Source organism: Aspergillus ambiguus, assembly GCF_047715705.1.
Source record: "Aspergillus ambiguus strain CBS 117.58 unplaced genomic scaffold BDV59scaffold_10, whole genome shotgun sequence".
Classification (NCBI taxonomy): domain Eukaryota; kingdom Fungi; phylum Ascomycota; class Eurotiomycetes; order Eurotiales; family Aspergillaceae; genus Aspergillus; species Aspergillus ambiguus.
The window spans coordinates 3013-24960 of record NW_027395523.1 but is presented as its reverse complement, the minus strand read 5'-3'; the positions used below and the strand labels follow the sequence as shown (position 1 = coordinate 24960).

General features: G+C 50.7%; 7 protein-coding genes across 7 annotated transcripts; 4 read left to right on the top strand and 3 right to left on the bottom strand.

Annotated features, from left to right (window-relative positions):
- The first annotated feature begins 1630 nt into the window (after positions 1 to 1630).
- BDV59DRAFT_10767 (uncharacterized protein) lies at positions 1631 to 2745 on the top strand. The gene is made up of 3 exons (XM_073686552.1): positions 1631 to 1909; positions 1971 to 2352; positions 2406 to 2745. Exons 1-3 carry the CDS (start codon positions 1783 to 1785, stop codon positions 2629 to 2631), a joined length of 735 nt encoding a protein of 244 aa, XP_073549140.1. The 5' UTR covers positions 1631 to 1782; the 3' UTR covers positions 2632 to 2745.
- Positions 2746 to 3676: 931 nt separating this feature from the next.
- Positions 3677 to 5920, bottom strand: BDV59DRAFT_175323 (uncharacterized protein). Its single transcript, XM_073689243.1, has 3 exons — positions 5826 to 5920; positions 5032 to 5748; positions 3677 to 4980 (listed from the first exon to the last, which is right to left on the bottom strand). The coding sequence occupies exons 1-3, from the start codon at positions 5880 to 5882 to the stop codon at positions 3760 to 3762; spliced, it is 1995 nt and encodes a 664-aa protein (XP_073549139.1). The 5' UTR covers positions 5883 to 5920; the 3' UTR covers positions 3677 to 3759.
- Positions 5921 to 6193: 273 nt separating this feature from the next.
- On the bottom strand, positions 6194 to 7705 carry BDV59DRAFT_175322 (MARVEL domain-containing protein). The gene is made up of 4 exons (XM_073689242.1): positions 7497 to 7705; positions 7170 to 7436; positions 6787 to 7017; positions 6194 to 6740 (listed from the first exon to the last, which is right to left on the bottom strand). Exons 1-3 carry the CDS (start codon positions 7536 to 7538, stop codon positions 6802 to 6804), a joined length of 525 nt encoding a protein of 174 aa, XP_073549138.1. The 5' UTR covers positions 7539 to 7705; the 3' UTR covers positions 6194 to 6740; positions 6787 to 6801.
- A 1405-nt stretch (positions 7706 to 9110) lies between these two features.
- On the top strand, positions 9111 to 10131 carry BDV59DRAFT_200726 (AP-1 complex subunit sigma; the record flags this gene model as incomplete). Its single annotated transcript, XM_073693649.1, has 5 exons — positions 9111 to 9121; positions 9173 to 9206; positions 9279 to 9396; positions 9527 to 9801; positions 10099 to 10131. 5 exons carry the CDS (start codon positions 9111 to 9113, stop codon positions 10129 to 10131), a joined length of 471 nt encoding a protein of 156 aa, XP_073549137.1.
- A 681-nt stretch (positions 10132 to 10812) lies between these two features.
- On the top strand, positions 10813 to 11868 carry BDV59DRAFT_200725 (RNA polymerase III-inhibiting protein MAF1; the record flags this gene model as incomplete). Its single annotated transcript, XM_073693648.1, has 2 exons — positions 10813 to 10818; positions 10879 to 11868. The coding sequence occupies 2 exons, from the start codon at positions 10813 to 10815 to the stop codon at positions 11866 to 11868; spliced, it is 996 nt and encodes a 331-aa protein (XP_073549136.1).
- A 4266-nt stretch (positions 11869 to 16134) lies between these two features.
- On the bottom strand, positions 16135 to 17865 carry BDV59DRAFT_175304 (terpene synthase family protein). The gene is made up of 10 exons (XM_073689241.1): positions 17605 to 17865; positions 17419 to 17545; positions 17337 to 17355; positions 17131 to 17282; positions 17067 to 17079; positions 16859 to 17015; positions 16714 to 16803; positions 16631 to 16664; positions 16363 to 16580; positions 16135 to 16311 (listed from the first exon to the last, which is right to left on the bottom strand). The coding sequence occupies exons 1-10, from the start codon at positions 17775 to 17777 to the stop codon at positions 16200 to 16202; spliced, it is 1095 nt and encodes a 364-aa protein (XP_073549135.1). The 5' UTR covers positions 17778 to 17865; the 3' UTR covers positions 16135 to 16199.
- A 940-nt stretch (positions 17866 to 18805) lies between these two features.
- On the top strand, positions 18806 to 20600 carry BDV59DRAFT_175301 (oxygenase MpaB family protein). The gene is made up of 3 exons (XM_073689240.1): positions 18806 to 19372; positions 19448 to 20176; positions 20233 to 20600. The coding sequence occupies exons 1-3, from the start codon at positions 18968 to 18970 to the stop codon at positions 20512 to 20514; spliced, it is 1416 nt and encodes a 471-aa protein (XP_073549134.1). The 5' UTR covers positions 18806 to 18967; the 3' UTR covers positions 20515 to 20600.
- The last annotated feature ends 1348 nt before the right edge of the window (positions 20601 to 21948 follow it).

The window sequence follows — 21948 nt, the reverse complement described above, 5'->3', positions numbered from 1 at the left end:
TGACAAGCTAATAATTCACTAAATAGTGCCAGAAAGTTGGCGACTGCCTAAGCCAGGGCGACTGTTACGACATGGCCAGGGTAAGTGGCTACTGCTGTCTGTACTCGTCGATGAAGTGACTAACTGCTCCTAAGGGTCACACTGAAGATGTGCATTGCGGAGATGGGGGGGTATGGCCTCATAGCTGCTGGACAGTAAGAGATTGAACCTTCGATTGTGATACACCCACGAAGCTAACTTTACTATCTTATAGTATTATTGGGACTTGAACGGTTGAAGTCCTCCCACTGGTCTTGTCTAGGTTTTTCCTACGTATGTAGTTAGGTTTCCCTAGGCCATAGTGTAAATGCAGAGACCTTGAATTTATATATACGACCAGAGAAGGCCCCTTAGCGATGTACTCCGTACTTCTATTCTGTCCGGTGGTCCACAACCCCACGGATGGTGTATGGGGCCGAAGCCCTAGGGTTGCCTGCCTTAGCCATCCGGGTCTCCGAAGGATGACACAGGGCAAAATCCGAAGGTTCCCAGATACAATTTCTGGTTGACTTCACATTATGACTCAGATTGTCAGCGAGGTCTGTGCCGCTACGATTGTCTAAGAAGCTCAGATACCAAATTCTTTTACCTACCTCTTACGGGCTCAAGGCACTGCTGCCAGTTAATTCTCGACAAGGACGATTCAGAAGAGAGAATATATGGTAAACTATTCTCCTGCTCCTTCTGGGAGCACAGTCCGTCCTCGCTAAATGCAAATACGTATGTCACGGAGAATTCCCAGTTCGTCTAACCTGAACTAACAAAGCACCAACAGACCCTAACAGATAAATGATGGCTATTAACCACAGCATAGGGCGCTCTCAACTCTACTGTAACAGGAAGCTTATTCGTAACTAACTTATAGCCTTATCGTGCTCCCCTAGCTAGGCCTACGACGCCTAGGCTTATTAGAGAATAATAGAGGGTTGGCAAAACTCGTCCGTTATAAGTAGAGACCTACTAGAATACTACTATTTTTCTATTTAAAGGCTTTTTCGGAGGACTATAAAGCTTTTACAACATAAATTGTAATATTTGTTCCGCGAGAGCATCTATCCAGAGGAAATTAGTAATTCTCTACTATAAGCATCAGGGGTGATATATTATATATTCTAGTTATTTATAGCTCGGTCGTATGTTTCGTCGGTGACAAGAGCTCCTTTTTTGCGGCATATCTTGTTTAGCTTACTCTTTTGCTTTCCTCAGTATACTATAGTAAATCCTCGTTCTTTCCTGAGTTTATAAAGCTGTTCTATTTGTCTTTTTCTCTCTTTGGTTAAGAGGCATTGTTTAAACTGGGGCAGGTAGGTGAGAGGTACAGACCAAATGAATTAGATCAAATTGCTAGCCGAGGTTGGGGCATACCAGATGAGTGAGACAATACGTATTGTCCAGGTAGCGTTGGCAGTCTCTCGAACAGTAAGCATTATATTTCACGCCTTTCCATTGGATCTGGGCTAGCATGAGCAGGAACTAGTGGATCCGTGGAAATGAGTAAGCTACGACAGTGTGAGAGCAAGCCACATGTTTTAGCGAGCCTAGACGCCCTATCCTGGATGGAGGTTGCATGGTAATAGATTCCGTTGGAAGGTGTAAATCATTAGATCTGACGGCCACGTGCGAGGTCATCAAATCTCCCTCCGCGCACATATATAAGCACATCCCCTGACACTTTCGCTCCTATCCAGGCTCCATCTCCTACTCTCTGCACCGAGTAAAATATACCCTCACCATACTCTCAGCATGGGCAATGCACCGGAGTTACCCGACTACGTACTCAACCCCGATGCAGTCCTCAATGATACCAGGGCGGCATGGCGTCACGGGGCACCTCCCAGCTATGCAAAGACAAGAGAGTTCTATGACAAAAGTGAGTGCATGGGAACTTGCGGAAGACTAAAAGCGTGCTGCTAATCCTGGTACTTGTACAGCCAAAACACAATCTCACGAGTCCGGCAGTCTTCCAGACCTCGTCGAAAATCTGGTGAAAAACTGGGAGATAGAGGCGTCCTTCAAGACATCTCTGACGGACTGGCGGACGATTGACCAAAAGTCATATACTTTCTCTCTCAATGGCGGCCCTCCGCAGACGGGCGATCATATGTTGAAAGTCGGCACGTATAACGCGCTCCTGACCGCGAGCTCCTATTACGACCCCGCTCATAATGACTTTGACACAAGCCACAAAGCCTTCAAGCGTATGATGCCCACATTTGCATGGGAAGTGTTGGAAGTGTATAGTGGGCCACCCGTGGTCATTTTTAAATGGCGACATTGGGGGGAAATGGCAAAGGACTATGTGGGATACAATGAGTGAGTTTATATTCCCAGGCATTGGGTAGTTTAGCTAACGCAAACCGACCTAGTCGAGGGGAGAAGACAACGATCAAGGCTCACGGGGGTCCCATTGATATCCAGGGGATAGTGATTGCCAAGGTAAATGCGGGCTTGCAGCTGGAAAAAATCGATGTCTGGTATGACCCAATGGAGATGTTTCGCCAAATTGCGCGGGGACCAAGCGATCAGGATACGCCCAGCATGCCTACAGACACACTTGGGGGTTGCCCCTTCAGCAAGAGTGAAGCCCCATGAGCTGGAATTACTTGGCACATATTCTTCAATATTTCACCTATGTGTACGAGGATTCATGTACCCAATCTATTATTTTCACCATATATCAAATCGTATGCAACAGCGTTGGAAAACCTAATCCACGGATTCTGTCGGTCGAAAGGCATAAGGAATATACCAAAAGAAAATTCCCAACGCGTGGCAATACCTTAGCCATAATATCGAGGAGTGAGCACTAACGTATGTCCGTTCGCTACACGAGTGGGCCTTTAATCTATCTAGCGAGCATTGGTGGCCGTGAGAACATCACCCTCCGTTCCTGTAACGGCATACTCACCAACGGTGCATCTCTTGTGGAGCCAATTGGGATATCTGTATATCTTCGTATTTCAAGGACCGGTGCGATTCGTGGCTTACATTGCCTTGATATTCTCGGTCATTATATGTACTAGGGTACCCCTACCGCGTTACTCTTGCCCTAAATATGTATATTGCACTTGCTACTATTTTGGTGATAGTTCGAAGGTAACGCTCGCGGGATTATCAACTCGATTATCCATCCATTGCGGTCTTCCTTCATCAGACACTTAGCGACATCTGGCTCATTGCTCCAGTTGGCTTGGGCAGTTGTGTAATCTAGGCCGATGGATGGTAGGTCTTTCGAGGATCCTTACTTCACGCCGTGGACAATGATGCATTGCTCTCAAGTTATACCAAAGTGGAGTATTGCTTCGGACATGATTGGCCATGGGATATGTTCCCCCTGAAGCACAGGAATTTTTGCTAATTCCGAGGCATATACAGAGTACCGTTCGCTAGTGTTCCAACTACTCACCCCGATAGCACCACTAAGATATCAACAGTAGTAGTAATATCCAAACGTCCCTTCCGAAGCACCCCCACCGTCTACTAGGATGCCTTATGGTAGATAATTCCATAAGGCATGTAGTCTGGAGAAGCCTACGTCTACCAGACCCTGTTCGCATGGAGAAGCCTTCATGACCCAAAGTTCCTGAGTTCCTTGAATCGTAGGCATGCAAGAACGTGTTTGGCGGTCTGACCGTTGCCCGAATTGGCTATTATTGTATCTTGTATACATCCCGTACTCCACCCGATCATATCCATGAATACATTATACGTAAGACAAGTCTAAATCTGGAAGATCTCCCCCATGCCTACGCCCGCCCCTTCGGCGCCCGCACGACTGTCGACCAGATCCAGCCGCCATCCTTGCCAATCCCGCAGCTTCTTCTTGATCTCGCGCACCCACTCAACACGCTTCCGCGCCTCCTCCTCCGCCTGGGCCCGCGCAAACTCTGCCTCGTCAAACTCGTCCTCGAAGTTCTCCTCCGAGAGCAGCTCTAGACTGCCGCGCGTTGTCGGCGGGTGCTGCTTCTGCGAGCCGGCCCGGCCCCGGCCACCAGAGCCTCCACCGGTGAAGGCAGCAAGCCCGCTCGACAACACCGTCGAGAACGACGAATGCTGCTGTTGCATGGCCATACTGCGGCGGCGTGCATGCTCAGGAGTTCCCCCAACGAGATCGACGTCGTCGAAGGCGTTGGCGGCGGAGGGGTTCGTCGCAGAATCCGGGTAGGCGAAGTCTGCGCCGTCCCCGCCGCCGGTGGCATCGAGCTCCTGACGTTTCTCCTTCCACACGCCGCGACGCAGGTCAAACACCTCGCCTTCGAGGTCGCGGATGCGTCGCTGCAGCCGCGAGCGCTCCTCATCCTCAAGCTCGTCCAGCGCATCGTCATCGACCCCGCCGTCCCGCTTGCGCAGCGACTCCAGCTCCTCCGTCAGACGAAGGTTCTCATTCTCGACACTGGCGAGCCGTTTGCGTAGCACCGCCGCCTCCTTCTCGGTCTTTTCGCTCTCGCGCTGCCGCGCCTGGTGCCGCGCCTCGGACTCCCGGTGCAGGTTGCCCATCGCCTCTAGCTTCTTCTCCAGCGTCTCGATCTTCTTGTCGGCATCCGCCTTCGCCGTCTGCAGCTCCTCCGTCTCCCGCTGCAGGCTCTTGATCAGCGTCTCCGTCGACGTCTTGTCCACTCCTTCCTTGACCGCCTTCTCCGACGCCCGCGTCAGCGCCGCCTTCGTGTCCGTGAGCTCCTGCTGGGATTTCTCCAGGGCGGACTCGCTGCGCGCGAGCTTATCTTCCAGCGCAGAGATCTGCGTCTCGTGCGCGGCGCTAGACGAGAGCTGCGCGCGGAGGTTCGAGATCTCCAGCTCCATCGCCTCGATGGTGGCGGCCTTGGACTCGAGCTGCTGCGCGAGGTCGGACGGCGGGGAGTCGCCGCCGGTGTTTGAATTGTTGCGGTGGGTGCGCGTTTGCAGGTGGGAGTTTTGCCGTTGCAAGGAGGCGATTTCAGCTTTCTATCCGATCATCAGTACCATCTTCGAGGTGTCAGTCCCATGAAAGCTTACCAATTCCTCAATCTCTCCCGCCTTTTGTTCCGCCTTCTCCAGCCGGTCCTTCAACTCCGCTGCGTCGACGCTCGCCTCGCGCAGATCCTCCAGCTGCTCCTCCGTCTTCTTCCACCGCGTCGTCCCCTCCTCCAGCTCCTTCTCCAGCCGTCTGTTCTCCTTCTCGAGCTCGTCGATGCGCGTCGCCTGCTTGCGGTACACCTCGTGCACCGACTCCCCGTCGGCTGTCAGCGGCGGCAGCGAGGGCGACTTCAGCGCGGCCGACGGCGACGGCGACAGACTCCCCTGCGAGATGGACGTCTTGCGGAATGACGACGACCGCATCTTCGACTGGATTGAGAGTGATGGCTGCCGGCCATGGGAGCCTCGCGACGGCGGACTCGTCGCCGTGTCTATCTTGGGGAGTTGGGGCTGGGCGTCGGGACCGGGGGACGTCGGCGCGTCGGGCATTGGTTCTGTGGGGGATGATTCGGGGGGTTTTTGGCTCGATTCCGGTTCCTCGGCCTTGTCGTCGTCATCTTCTTTGGCTTTGGCTTCGGGAGACTGTTCGGAGGGTTGCTCGGCCGCGGTCGCGTTCTCGTCGGACTTCTTCTGCTCGGCGGCGTCGGTGGGCTCCTGAGGTTCCGGCGAGGGCTCTGCCTCGTTCGCAGAGGGTGTATCCTTCGATGAGGAGGCCTTTTTGTTTGCCTTTTTCTTTTGTTTTTGCAGCTGCGCTACCTGTAGCGCCAGTAGTTAGCCTCAGTTATGGGCCCGTCTCGGCCCCTTGGGCGAGTCAGAAGGTAATGGATGCGTACCCTTTTCTTGGCGGCGGCCAGCTTCTCAGCTTTCTGACGCTCTTCTTCGTCGGTCATGGTTGGGAATGGGGGGTGTGGTGGGAGGGAAGTGGGAGAGGGAGTGTTGGTGGTGGTGGTGTCGCGATTGCAAGGGAACGGACAGCTTTCCCCGTGTGCACGGGCCACGTGAAGTATACCTACAGTCACGTACGGACACGATACCACAGGGTATTTGCTGTCGATAGGATGTATATTTATTAAGAATGGTAGATAATACAATGGGGTTCTATGTAAACAGTCCAGGAGTGTTCGTTATACATATCGTGTCCTATTTACTCCCGTGCTGCCTGCACTCTGGTATATATAATGGACTGTAGCATAGTCGATGTGCCACTCGCATAAGAATGTCCCCTAAAACAGGTCCGGTTATTGAAGACAAATCTCAACTGGACTATATAAGCACACATTATCACCAGGTCAAAAGCCTTGGGTTAGTTGTTTACGGCACAGCTATACCTTTTCCCACAGGATACATAATGCCTATACTTAGGTATTAAGGCAAGAGAATAGCGGATGGGCCCTAGAAATCTCCCAACAACTACCAATCCCTTAACATTACACCATCAAACAAACACTAGAACAGACAAACTCCAGGTCCTTCCCAGACTATCCAGGGTAATCAATCCATATCCACATCTCAGTAGATCCTCAAAACCATGGGACTCCACCAACCCAAAGGAGCATTATTAATATAGTAGACAATTAAGTCATATCGCTGACGTGAACATTCCACCCACCAAAAGCCAAGGGAATCTCTCCGATATTATATTCCAGGCATCGACATCCAGTCCCTCATAGGGACGACACGAGGCCACACCTGCTCATGAATTCGTATCTGACTATCACTCGTCGCACACAAATCCAGCATTGCAAGTACTGCTCCCATCAGCCGTGCCCACACTTATAAAGGGGAAAAACCTACATAACTCGCAACACCTTACACCTGAGCCATGCTGGGACGCGCCCCACGGGCAGGACCAACGCGAGAACGGAGGTCAGCGCCGGTGCGGCGCGAAGTCAGGAACGAGAACACCAGGGAGGCCGTGTACCCGGCCCAAGTGAGCCAGAGGAAGGCAGTGGAGGCCTGGGCCTCACGGCAGCGCTTCTCAGGGTCATGCGAGCCATTGGTGACGGAGTTGTTGAGGGTGTAATCCTAAAGATTATCGACGATTAGCTAGTGGATACTTGATGTGGGGCGGCGGGAACTGATCTGGTGGTATTCATCGATGGATGACACCACCAGCTGCGGGGAGGAACAAAATGAAAAGGAACCAAAAAAAAAAAAAAAGGAACTCGATGACGCACCAGGTTGCTGCAGTCGTGGCATTCCAACTTAGCAGCCAGGGCAATACCGGCGGTCAGGAAAATGAGCATGTTGAGCAGATCCACGATGATCACAATGATGGGATGGCCCGCCCAGTCGATGTTCATCGACGACGGGAATAGGTAGAAGAGCGTGAACATGGAAAATGCTGCGGCGAACATGGTGTAGTTGACGACGGCTGGGTTGCCGGAGAAGGACTCGTCGATCATGTTACCGACGAGGGCCATAATGAGCAGGGAGAAGACGAACTGTGCGCCGGTGGGTTAGATGCGCGATCCGCCTCGCTCTTGGACCCTGGGGAAACCTACCTCCCAGGCCCGCAGGCCGATCTGAACTCCTCTCATAACCATTGTGGTGTTGTAGGTTTTCTTCTGCTGATTCGATCGAGTGATGTCGAATATGCGCAGAGGTCAGGGAAGAGGACGCGACGGTGTCGAAGCTGACGGTATTTCCTGATTAACGGAGATTGGACCCGACAAGAAAGGAACGAAGAGGGGGCGGTAGGGGCGGATTGATATTTGAAGCGCGGAATGGGCGGAGGGAGGTGGTGTATGACGATATGCGCCGGCCGAATCTGCTACGTCATGGAGGATCATGAAATCATGATCCAGCTTTAATCAACAAAGGGCATCACGACCTGGCTCGGATAGTCGGCAGGATGTATAAGATTTATTAATTACATTTCAACAGGTATTATCTTAGAATATTGTCAGCATTGGGAATCGTTGGGGTCTACATGGCTTGAGGCACGGATCTATATCTACAGAGCTCTGTATACTTAACCCGCCCTGCGCTGCCAGGTACGATCAAAATGCTGGACAACTCATTCTCAGCACTATAATCAGAGGTGAGTCTTCCGTCAAGATCCGTATGAAACATTGATGCCGTCACCGGGAGTCGGGATCGAACTGTACGAGAACCGCATACTACCTCACCTTCTTCCCGCCATTGGTTCCAGCAACTCTCCCGGAACCAGTGGATCAGGAAACCTAGAGGACAGAGAGCTTGGATCAGCTGCTCCCTCCCTTGCGAACCGGTCAGGTCATATAATCTGGTTGGACGCATTCAGTAAGCGTGGAAAAATCTGATCGATCTGGATCTCACTCGATCGTGATGACAGCTGACAGGCTGGTGGATTAATAACCAGCGCCTAAAAGTTGTTCCTGTGAGCCAAGATATTGGGATTGCTAGATAGGCGGTTTGGTATGTTTAAATAAGTTGAATTACACTGTGATCTGGAGATTCAAACTAGCGATGGGTATATTCTCGCTACCGAGTTGGTTAATTCGATATAGATTCAGCAGATGTATAAAATGATCCATTCTGCCGATAGGAACCATGATGACTTATCTGGACAGCTTTTAACGGTGAATAATGAAGTATATACCTACGGACTAAAGTAATTTATAATATCAGAAACGTCTTGTTCGAATCTTCATACATCAACCCTACAGGACAAGGTAGTCAACCGGCCTTATAGCTGCTGAAAATTATCTCGACTCAACTTAGGTAGGCCAGAAACATAGGCTCAAGATTTGAAATTCCATGAACATATATACTAAATTACTATAATACTAGTAGCGCGGCCTTCATAACCCTTCAGGTATTTGAAGGGCGCGGACTTGGACTGTTTCTACGTTGATGAAAGCTTACTAACTACTTATGGCGCACACAATCTCCGCCATAACGCCAATTATGGAACTATATAGATATTAGAACATCAAAATATCAGAATAGTATCAAAATAACGGGGAAAAAAAAATTTGTACATTATACATTCATCCGAATAAATGCTCTGAAATGACAGCGGGGCACCAGTGCGGGCCGCGAAGAAAAGCTCCTCCGTCTTGTTGATTCCGCCCACAACTTTCTCCTTTCGTGGCCACTTCCAACTTCTCCTTCTCCATCCACCAACACTCACCATGGCTATCCAGTGCGTCTTCCCTCCAATCGATCAGAAGAACCCTCTTACTAACCTTCTTAGCTATCTCATCCTGCTCTCGCGCCAAGGCAAAGTGGTTCGTCTCGTCACCCACCCAAGTTTTTGTTCCTGACTCCAGCCGCAACTGACCAAACAATTTCCCCTCCAGCGCCTCGCCAAATGGTTCACCACTCTCTCTCCCAAGGAGAAGGCCAAGATCATCAAGGATGTGACCCAACTTGTTCTCTCTCGCCGCACCCGGATGTGCAATTTTCTCGAGTATAAGGGTAAGGATCCTACCCCTCATTCCCATGGCGAGAGGGCAGTACTGTCTCCCTGCATTCTAGCATGGACTGCGCTTCAAAGCTTCAGATGTGCCTCGACTGAGCCTCAACTGATTCTCTATTGTCCTCTCAGATACCAAGGTCGTTTACCGTCGCTATGCCTCCCTGTTTTTCATTGCCGGATGCGCCTCCGATGACAACGAATTGATCACCCTCGAGATCGTGCACCGATACGTCGAGCAGATGGATAAATACTACGGAAACGTGTGCGAGTTGGACATCATCTTCAATTTCCAAAAGGCCTATTTCATCCTCGATGAGTTACTGTTGGCGGGGGAAATGCAGGAGAGCAGCAAGAAGAATGTCCTTCGGTGCATTAGCCAGCAAGACAGTCTGGAAGACATGGAGGTGAGTGAAAGACACCCATGCACGCCCTTGAAATGGACGGAGAATAGGACAATATCGACATGGGATGGGGTTTTGCCTGTCCCGAAAGTTGTTGTTCGATCACCGGGTTTCTATCTGCCACCTTGCAACCCACCTTGCAACCCACCCTGCTCTGCCTTATGATATTCCTACCCCCGGTGGATCGGACACCTCCGCCTCATGCATTCCCCTTGGTTGCCGTCGGATCCCCTCACTTCACTCCCCGGTCCCACGTGAATGATCGTATGGCCCAACCCGGCTAACTTCCCTCCTCTCCAGGTCGAGGAAGATGTGGTTACGAAGATCATGTAGCGACACTTTCACATTCGGCAACGGAGCGTTCCTGTGTTAATAACTGCTGGCTTGGGGACTTGATACTATTTTGGAGGGTTTGTTCAGTTGCTGCGGGACAGATATACTACGGCGTTGGACGTACATAGGCGTTGTTACACTGTTACTTACGTTGAGATCACTAATCCATTAATTGCGGTTGAACAGCCTTCCCTCGTTCGTGTCTCTGGAGGGAATGATGGAGGTTTGGGACGACCAAGAATGGCCGCACCCGTGAGGAGAGCGAGTGATATCACTGGCCGATCGCAGGGCGCCACGTGACCGGGCCTTCCCCCCTCGATCGCATTCGCGCAACGCCATCATCACCTCACTCGGTCTGCATCGATCTCCCCTTCTCTCCATCTTCCTTCCATCATCTCCTTCTCTCTCGCACCATCTCGGTCATGGCCCCGTGTGCTGTGATCCCCCTTTGTTAGCCGTCTCTTTGTCTCCTGATCTCTCCGCCAGTACAGTCAGTCAGTCGCCTTATCTCCGATCGGCTACGTTTCCACTCCCCAGATAGCGATCACTACCCACCCCATACCAAGCGATAACGCGCCTTTACTCTGTCCTACAGCCTGAGCTGGATTTCTTCGTTTCTCTCCCTCTGTCCGACACTGCGCTTCGTCCTGGTTTCTTCCCTGAACATTCTACCTCGGTACGATGAAGGTACGTCGATCTCGTTGACCATACTCTTTGGCCATGTATTCATCACTCTTGCGATTACAGTTCCTTCCCCTTCCAGACATCGAGGACGTCACCAGTTCCCTCAACTTTGATACGGCCGACTGCCACATTCGCGGAGGTTGCGATCTGTATACCACCAAGGCCGCTCGCGCCGACCGCAAACTGTATAAGAACATCGAACAGTCTCTCGAAGCCCAATATGAATCGGTTCTCCGACTATCCGCGTCTCTTTCGCCTCCCAACGCGTCTGATGCGGCGGCCTCCCTGAACCTATCGCGATCGAGCCCCTTTGGACCTCTGAGTGAGCATTCGAGCCGGCGTACCTTTGCCTATCTCATTGCGACTCTGAACGCGAGTCATCCCGATTACGATTTTTCACATGTCCTGCGACCTTCGGACTTCCATCGTGAGCGGAATCTGAAGCGCGTCATGAACACCGTCGACACCACCCTGTTCAATTTGCGCCCCCGCGAGGCGATCGATCTCACGCCACCGTCGCCAGTGACGGTGTCGGGATCCTATAATGCCGGGGCATCCTCTACCTGGGGCCCTCGAATGTGGAGGATTATCGACGAGCAGATGTCCTTGAAGGAATGCTCTCTATACTCCTACTCCCCCGAGGAGGATCCCTCCGATGCCGATGACGGCGCGATCTGGAGCCTGCACTACTTCTTCTTCAACCGCCTTCGCAAACGTGTATGCTATATATACTTGCGTGCGATTCCAATCCTCAGTCACACGCCTAGCGAAGGCGATGGATTTGCCACGCCGACAGCGAAGCGCACCTTCGATGACGGCTATCTGACCCCCGACCTCGGATCGAGCAAGCGGGCCCGCTACTGGCTTGGCGAGAACGCGGAACTGGAACAAGGAAGTTCCAGCGACGAGGAGGCCGTGTCCAAACCGTCGCGTCCGGTGGTCGACGAATACGACAATTATTTGCTTAGCGACGAGGAGTTCCGCTCTCGCTCCGGTAGCAAGGGAACCGTTCGCGCCATGAGCGAAGAAATTGCAGACTCGATGGAAGTCTAACTGATGTGATTATGACCAGCCTGCTTTTCTGTTCTTTTCTTCCGTGTCTATTCTTTACTCTCCATTTAGTGCCTACTCGGGGTTTGTTACAGTCTTCTGGCGTTTATGCATTCAACCTGCATCTGCACAGGATAGGGGCGTTTGGTAGGCTGAGGGTTTATCGGGGCCCCGTCAATTTGTCGACTGTGCTTGCTTTAATCGTTGCTTTGATGGTTTCGCGCTGCATACCCTTTTCGTTGCGGCGCGGTAGGAACGGTATGGGTTTGAATCGTTCTGTTCTGGGTGTATATTCAATGAATCGTTAGAATCTGCCTGTCTTCGCAAGTCGTAAGCTGTAGGAATTTATAAGGATGGAAATAAGGGAACATGTGTGCTGGACTCAGGCATCAAGTTGCCTGTCCCTGATATAGAACCAGGATCCATCTACTTCAGACCTTCCTGGTCATGACCCTATCGGATCATGCGCACTTCGTTCCAAGGAGAGTAGCCGAATTAGGGTGACAGTGACCTTGGCTGGTTCTTCATGTCAATGCCCAAGGCCATGCCATGACATGCCCCTATCGTCACTTGGAGGCTGGCTGCCTTCATGGAACAACCAACGTCAGTATGAGCAGGAGATGAGATTCAGCCAGAAAATTCCCAACTGCTGAAGCCTCCATTTCTACGGCATCACTTTACTTGTAGTCATTTGTTCAACCACCGGTATACTTCAAGCAACATGGTGTGGTCCTGGATCCGCCGGCTCTCCCGTCTGATAAGGCTGCGCCTGAGTTGAAAAGAACCCGCGATATTTCGCCTTCCTGAGTATCTTCTTCAAGAGATCTTCGAGCAGCTTCCTCTAGTAGATCAGGCATGTTTCGCCCTTACTTCGAGAACCTTGTTCCATCTTTTCGGAGGAATCGTGGAAAGCGAGGAGTTCAGGTTCCCACTCCTGCTGAAGACCGCGAATCCTGTTCTGTGTTCAAACAGACCGCATCTGCCACGGAACAAGCTGCTCCTGAGACTTGCAGAAGGGAGCTGGGTATATTGCGGACCGTGTCTGAAATTGCATCCGCGGAGCGAGTTTTGCAATTTGAGGCGTCCGGGGACCGTTTATCGAGAACAATCTAACCGCACTTGCATGACATACGCCGGCATTGTCGATTTGTGTCCTTGTATTGCTCTCATCTTCCGCGCTGCCATAAAGCTCAGGACCACCCTGAAGCGAGATGACCTCGAGAGCTCGGAAATAGCTCTTCGTTCTGGATTCAGACTAGGCTACAGCGAAGGACGTCGGTGCTTGTTTCACCACTGCTCTGTCGACCATCCGTGGGCCGAACACGATATACAGGTGAAGCTATACGTTGACCGTAATCGCCTGGTTTCAATAACTCGCTACCACATATACGAGCCCCTTTGGGTCATACCGTCCTCCTGTCCACCTGTGCTAATGTGTCCAACTAAAAGTTTAACACACTACGTGACACGACTGCATGCCCGCGAAGATCGGCGCTACTGTGACTCCTGCGGAGCACAGGTGGAAGAGATCGAGTTTAATCGGCACAAGGTTACCCTGGATGTCTGTCGTGATCTGGGAAAGTGCTCTAAATGGGCGGGCCGTCAATGGTGGTTGCAGTCTCGTGTTACGGATGCTGGTAGTAATTATACAATTTGGGACAGGTAGAACCAGATGCGTGGAAGTATGTGCAGGGCAGGACCCTGACCGGAAGTTGCTGTAGGATGCGTCGGAGGATGAGCCGATCCAGATTTCGCTTTACATATCCTTCTTTTATACTACCACCGGACACATACATCCGTGGCTACAATGGTACCTTTGTTGAATCTAAGACAAACCTCACAAGGTGGCTTCGGCGACTACTTACTTTTTAGAGAGAAAGGGGCTGTGAGAAGTAGATGAGTGTAACTACCTTCGCTAAGTATGTTAATTTGGCCCTCAATATGAAAAAGAACAGTGCTCGTTTGAGGGACCAACGCTCTAATGGCTGGAAGAAAAAGAGGTACTATGTCATATACCACCGTGAAATCTTTTCGATTTAAGGTCTATATGTGTTCGATTGATGAAATTTTCTCGTAGCCGTTTGTTCAACCACCCACTAGACATCCAGTAAGCTTATCTATAGTAGGCGTTCAACTTAGTCGATGCGGACTTTACGCGATTTTCCGCTCCGGTGACCGGAGGTGTGAGAAGGTACACCATGAACAGTGTAGAGCAATATATGCAATGTCTAGGTACCAGATTCTTAGGTGTTACTAGTTTAGGGTGCAGCCTGAGGCATCACTGGACTTCCAGTCTCACCCATTTATTTGTTTTCTTTTCTTCTTCCCTTAGTACTCACTACCATCATACAGCACTCACATCATGGCTTGGCTTCAGTCTCTTCCCTCGGAGACTCTTCTTCTAATTCTCGAGCACTGTAATAGCTTACCTCAAGCGATCGCCTTCTCTTCAACCTCCAAACGGATCCGTACTATCTTTTCGTCCTATCCGCACGCCATTGGAACTCGTATTGATCGACGGAATGTCCTCACTTTCGATGATGCCGTGGTTGCAATGTGAGCTACCAATTTATTCCTGGAGCATTTCCATAAGGGTCAGCTCCCACCAACCCCATTCCCTTTGGACTCGTTGAGCCTAGAAGCACAGCAAATGTCTTGGAAAGAGCTGGATCAAATGCGCGACTGAGAACATCTAGTGAAATGTATTGAAGACATTGGTGTCAATACTACTCGATGGGGTGAGGGCACTCGGGGCACTCGCTATACACCAAGGGAACGATCTCTTGTTGAGGAACGTGCCTGGAGAGTAACGTTCCATCAGTCCATGTATCGAGTGTTCCTAGTCGGTGCAGTACTGTGTCGACCCTACCAGGAGTCTCTGTTTCCAACCAACGAGCTACCTGATCGCTTCCTTAATGACTATCATGAGCGAGGACTCTGCGAGTCTGAGATAGTACATCCGTTGAAAATATCCTGTGTTCAATTTCGAGTCTTATGAGAAACACGATCCCATATATTGGAAGCTGGACGACTATTTTGCTCGACGAAGCGAATATCGAGCACAGAGTAAGTCATTCCTGAGGAGGTGGCTCACAGGAAATTCCCGAACACTATTGGTGGCAATCACTCCAGGATTCTCTATGCTGGAAAGCTGCAGTTTCTACTTTCCTACATGACGCTTAGGTTGCAGCCCCCCTGGACCAAGTGACCCCAACACTGTCCTGCTCTTGGACGATTTTTACCCGGAAGAAATTTTGATGCCAACACACTCAAGAGATGAGCGCAAAACTCGCCTTCTAAACAAGTCGCTACCACAGAACAAGGGTAATCTTCCCTACACCCAGTGTCTCCGCAAAGTCCTATCCAACCTATATGCAGGCTCAGGCCAGCCTAACCGCTACGATCGGAACTGTCCTACACCTGGCCCTTGTCTACAACATTTTTCAGTCTATCTTTCGAAAGCATCTTGGTCTTCATTTCAGCTGTGATGCATTTAATGACTATCGTGACGGCTGGTCGCACTTCGGACGATTTGTGTCCTCATATGAGACTGGCCTCATCTACATGGAGGCAGAGGATGGCTTTTGGCCTAAGACAATTGAGCCTATGTTCGACTCTGTTCTGGAAGCAAATAGAGACTACGAGGCTTATTATCGTACGGAGATGGCGGATTGGGAGGCCGGTTGGTTGTAGTGAATGTTAAATGGGTCGGTTTCATACCCTGAACCGTTACGACTTCTCATAAAAGGAAACAATAAAGTTGGAATTTTTTCTCTTGTTGAGCCAGGAAATTATTTTGAATATATTGGAAACACACATTTCATGTCGCATGTGGTGATTTTATCAGGTGTCATTAAAACAGCATCGGCTCAGATTCAGCTCCAGCTTTCTTTGGAGACTAGCGATGCCCCCTAGTTAATGGACGTTTCCGTTAGCTTAGAATCCATTGTATAGAAATTATTGTAACCTAAATGGTACGATAGCCCTTGCCAACACGTCTTCTCACAAGTCAGCCTATCTGGGATCCCAGCCAGGTTCCTCGTTGACAACGTGAACAGCACAAACGAGAAGAATTCATGATATATCAAGAAGGGTCACGTTGACAAACCTTTACTTCATGTAGACTTCAACGGAAAAGTCGTTTAATCGTGCCCTGCTTTGTGAGAATGAAATTGATTATCGTCTTTGCCGAATCTAATGCGGTTGAAGGAGAAAGGATGCGCCTTCGAGAGGACAATGCATTCTTTGTATAGAAATATAACTATCGTAGGCATCTATGATAATGATATATAAAACGCTCATATAAATATTGTGACATGTCATACATGGAAAAGCTATATGTTCAACATTGACAACTCCAAGTCGACCTTCTGCGGCCGTACCATCACAACTCCAGTTTTTCGTACCTGATCATTGGCCTTCCCGAAGTAACGCCCGGAACGAAAACTATTGATGATTAGCACGGGTTGAAAGTTCGTTACTGATTTCTCCGCATACCTCCAATTCAGATTCGCCATAACTACATGCTGCACCCCCTGAATGTACCGTTGGACCTCGGCGTCAATGCGCTCACCCCAACTGGGCAGCTCGGCCAGGGCCATGTACCAGTCACGGTAACAGGCAACTAGCATTTCACCGATGTGATCAAAGGCCATTTGGGCCGGCATTCCACCACGGCGACAAATAGCCACCATATTGTGGGTGACACCTTCTTTCTACATGGTGTCAACTGTGTTCCGAAAAGTAATGAATGGTCTAAGCGAACCTCTTCTTTGCAGTACGAGAGAATATCATTTTGTCTGATTCAAGAGTTAGTATCCGTTAAACGGGTGAGGCCGATGTACCCACAGTAACACAAGGTCGATCCCGAGTCGCTCAATCTCTTTGATACTTCGACTTTCGAAGACCGCATCAGGGAGATCCAGTTTATGCGCATATCTAATCATTCCAGTCAACCCTTCGAATTCCATGGATTGACTTCTCATGAACATACTCTATCAGAGCAAACAGCGGAGAAACACCAGAAGATTGCCTGCGCAGATCCAGCATTTCCTGTAGAGTTGGAAGATCCCCGTTGGAGCAATTTTTCACCTGCTCTAGGGTCCCTGTGCAGTAATTCTTCATGGCATTTGCAAACCTTCTGCGAACACCTTCAGAAATATTAGTCTGGGAATATTCGGCCCGGTTAAAAGAAGCCATACCAACAGGGGATCCCTACAACGCACAATTAGCCACCTCACCGTACAAGAAAGCTGACCAACCTACCTTCGCAACTCTCTCCCACACAGTGTTATGCGTCTGCACCAGACAGTTTTCCGAATGTGGTGGGACTCCGTCATTGTCCATACCCTCCAACAGACTGTTGATCAACTTCTCCGCACGCTCAGGGTCATCCTTTAATCCCCCATTGTCAAACACTGTAAACATTTAGATGGCTACCATGGAACCGCTGAAACACCAGAGAGACCCACTATCGTCGAATGGAAATACCTGCCGCAAACGTTAATACCGCGTTGCAATTCAGCTGTGGCGGGGCTTTTGAGCGAAACGTACCCAATTTCCCCAATCGCACACAGTTCGTAACTCCTCTGCTCCCGCATATGGAGCGGAGATAGAACAGAAATAGGAAAAGTCGGTTTTGAATAGAATCCGCTGCGCCCTCTCGCCAAATGAACATTTGCTATTTTCGGCTGTCCGTTAGCCCTGATTCCAACCACGGGTCGGTCCCGGGGTACAAACTTTGATAACCACACCTCCGATTCCCTCCTCACGGTCTCGTAGTAGGGATTTACGTTCGGATGGCCGGATAAGAAAAGAACGAACATGTTGGGGAGATGTACAGGGATGTAGTCATCATCCGTGGACTTTCCCGCGGGCAAAACGGCCGATTGCAGGACCTGGAGGAGCGACATGTTGAAGGATAAGAACCAAAGGAAGTCCGACCAATACAGAAGGAAGAGAACTTTATTTGATAATGGCGTTCCTGAAAAGGTTATCTACATACACCAGGCTGCAGGAGGGTTGCCGTGCAATGTTCTTATATAGACACGCTGATGCGCCACCCGGGGTCTCAATATTGGACTTCACATGGCTGAGATTTTCATTGTTGCCTTGACAATCATCAGTGTATCTAGCACTACCGGGGATCCCCTAGGCTTCCAGGACCCGTGGCGTCGATAGGGCTTGTTCGGTGGTCCATTAGAAAGTGCCGGTCCTTGTGACGACCGACAGGATAGAAAGTGGATATCAAACGCTTCAATTGCAACAAAATAATTGTCTATACCAATGGAAACCGCCGATTAGGGTTCATCACGGGTAAGATTTGTAGTTCTTCGCCACCGTGGCTGAACCGACACTATTGGCATAGTGTGGACTGTGCGGTGGAGATCGCGGCCCCATAACATTCCTCGCAGATGATCGATTCGCTGCATACAGATCTTTAAGGACGGATCGGCCCAAATCTAATCGCCCTCCGGTTCCAGGTACACAAGTCAGCCGAGGCCGAATGACCCTCCTTGCACCCATTGCACCCCGTTACGAGAAACGCAAAATCGTCAATCTTACCCAATGAGGTAGTCAGCCGCTATCAGGCAACACGATCATGCTTCGCAGGAGGGTCATCTATTGCCGGATCCGACTCCAGCAGGTTTTCTGAACGGTGTCTCCGAGCGTCCCAATCTTGGACTCCGGCCGGGGATGGGTTCATCGCCGCCTCCCCACCCCCTTCCCAGCCGAATCCTCCCCCCGTACGGGGCTATCATTGGACTTCAGGGTAACCCCGCAGGTCGAGATGTGCTCGAAAATGTCGCATTGCACGTCTGGGCCCTCAATCGCACCATGCCCGTGGCGAAACCCCGTCCTCAACGTCACGAATGAGGCGAAACAGAGGGTCTGCTGGTCGCCATCGATGTGTCCAGCCTGGTTTCTTTCTCTGGAACCTTGCCAACGGCCGTTCCGTGCTTCTCCGGTTGGATATCGCTGAACTATATAGATCAGCGTGGAGCGCCATGGCATCCTTTCGCTTCGATGACTTGGAGTAAGCCCATTGCATTTTTATCATTGGCTCTTCTTTGTCCTGGTTCACGTGCGATTCTCCAACAGCATGGACTCGTTTGTGGTCGACCCTCATCCAGGGGACATTGTTACCAAATGGGGCTACTCCTTCACCTGGACGGACCAACACCTCCGTCGGGATGAGACTGAACCCCTGCGTCAGCACTACGACATCCTGGGTGCAGCAGCTCTCGATAGACTGCAGGTCATACGGGCCTCTCTCCTGGAAGACACCAAAACCCACGGGGCCCCGGCTCCCCCGAACGACCTCTACGCCCTCCTGCAAGCCCATCACACCAAGGACGATGTGCTCGCCCAGTTCTGGGCCGAGACGCAGTCCGTCCCGGAATGGGTTGACTGGGAGCAGCTCGCCCGTGGCCAGCGGGTCTTCTATCGCTACGCAATTGCCAACATCGTTGGGTTCGCATTGCAAGGCTTCGTTGCCGAGAACTCCGTATTACACCCCCTTACCCTACGCGCTGACTCCCCTTGCCTGTCCAACCAATCCGACTAACCCCCTATCCCGCAGGCCGCCCCCGGCGTCGTCGAGGTGCTCGTCCGCACCGGAGGGTTCTCGACCCGCACGCTGCTCAACCGCCTCCTGGAGACTTTCCAATGGCTCATCCAAGTCACACACTCGCTGTCGGCCATCCAGCCAGGTGGCGAAGCGCACATCGCAACTGTCCGCGTGCGTCTCCTGCACTGCTCCGTCCGGCAGCGCATGCTGCGTCTCGTAGCACAGAAGCCAGGCTATTTCGACACTGACCGCTACGGAATCCCCGCCAACACCCTCGACAGCATCCACTCGATCAGCACATTCTGCTGCAACCCCATGTGGCTGCAACTTCCCAAGTTCGGAATCTCGCCTCCGCGCGCCGACATAGCCGACTACATCGCCCTGTTCAGGTACCTGGGATATCTGCTCGGCACCCCGACAGAGCATTTTGATAGCGTGGAGAGGGCGCGGCGCACTATGGAGAGTATGCTAGCGTATGAGCTGCGCACGACTGAGACGTCGCGCGTCGTCGCATTTAACTTTGTTGAATGCGTGACGAACTTACCCAGCCCGATGCATGTCTCAAAGGGGTTCATCGAAGCTGGTAGTCGCTGGATTAATGGGGGCGAGTTGTGTGATGAGTTGGAACTGGGTCGGCCAGGTGCGCTGCATTATCTCGCGTTTGCGGGGCATTGCGTGTTGGTGTCTTTGTTGGCGTGGATGCAGTGGGTTTTTCCGGGGTTGGATGGGTTTGCTGTGAAGGTAAGTCTAATTTCTTTCTTGTCCTTGGTGTGTAAGTGGTGCTAATCATAGGATAGTTCTTTAGGGGTGTGATGTATCGGGGTGTCGTTGAGCGGAAGCGCAGCAAATTTACCTTCAAGTATGTTCCGCAGGACGGGAAAACTACTGGCAAAGAAAAGCACTTGCACTGGAAAAGCGATGGCACATCGCTGCGGGAGACCTTGAGGGTTCCTGATATGGGCCATTTTGAAATATTCTTCCTCTTCGCTCTGATTGCTACCGTCGGGATAACGGCAGCAACTGTTGCAGCCGGCGGGCTGGGGCTGTTTACATGGTGGTCTGGATATCACCTCGAATGATTGCATGTCGAACAAGATACCACAATAGTCGGCCATAAAAGTTTATAGTCTCTACGCAGATCTCCATACATAGACCTTCTCTACCTCATCTGCAACCTGTATCAGATCTACCCGAATAAACAGAACCAAACCTCCACTCGTCAGCGTCGCCTAATATGAGACACCGACTACTTACCCAGACGTACAATACCTCTCCAGCGCAGCGCTATCACTCCGCATATAATAAATCTCCGCCGTGTGACATCCTGCACTTGTAGACTGCGGCGTCTTCATGCTCGCCGCCCTGAACACATTCTTCAATGTCACAATATTTAGATTCCTCTCGATCCTCTCTGTGGACTAATACCTGAACAGTGCATTCAGTGGGCCCTAGGGGCCTGGCCCACCGCCGGTCGGTATTGTACGCTTTTTAGTGCTCGGTTACCTCTCTAACCCTTGTCGGTTGTCCCAGTCTGCTCCACCATTTCAGTCAGAGAGGTAGAATACCCCTCTTCTCTATTGAGCATGTTCATCTTCTCCTCTGCCATGCTGTACTTTCTAAAGGCGAGCAGGAACAAGACGGCCGTGGTAAGCATGACGCCGCTCAACGAGGCGTATTTTATGAGGACCTTCGAGTCTTTTGAGACAGGCGAGAGTGTTAGGAAAAGAGACGATACGATGTTGCGCATAGATTCGGGAGCTTCAGTACTTCATGCCGGCAATGTAGACGAGGACTTCTGAAAGGGCAGTCAATGTATAGATGATGACTTGTAGGAAGATGCTGGCCTTTTTTTAAGCATCTAATAAAGATGACCAGGATGGTTGAAGAAAAAGATCCTACATCATTTGGAGTTCTTCCATCGTCGCTGAAGGATCCGCTGAGAATATGATCGTAGCATGGAGGTGACTGGTAATTCACTGCGACCAGGGACAGTAAGTAATGAATGGGTGGGTTAATACAGGATACTACTGACAGTATTGGAGGCCTGCAGGATATCCAATGGCACACGCAATCATCAGGAAACCAACGGTAATTCGACAAACTGTTTAAAGTCGAGCTGGAATCGACGCAAGGCTGGATAGACGATCATTCCCCTAGAGGATGTCTTAGATTACATCTAGGATAAACATAAGTGTCGGTCTAGGAATATGCGTACATGGTTGGGAGAAAGATCAAAACCATTATTGGATTGAAGCATCCAACTATAAGTCTCAATTGGTACTCTTAAAACGACAAACGTCCACCAGTTATAATACTCATGTCAGTCGGGATTCCGTAGGTTCTCATGGTTGCTGCCCGGCTAACCAGGTTGCTATTGGTCTGTCCGTAGCAAACCCAGAAAATAGGACTATGATCTAGCTTAGTCTGCTGCAATGCAAGTTTTTGGTAATCCGGCGAGTCCTACAACGCACAACTGATAAAAGGCGTGAAAATGTCGGAAGACTCGAGTCGCT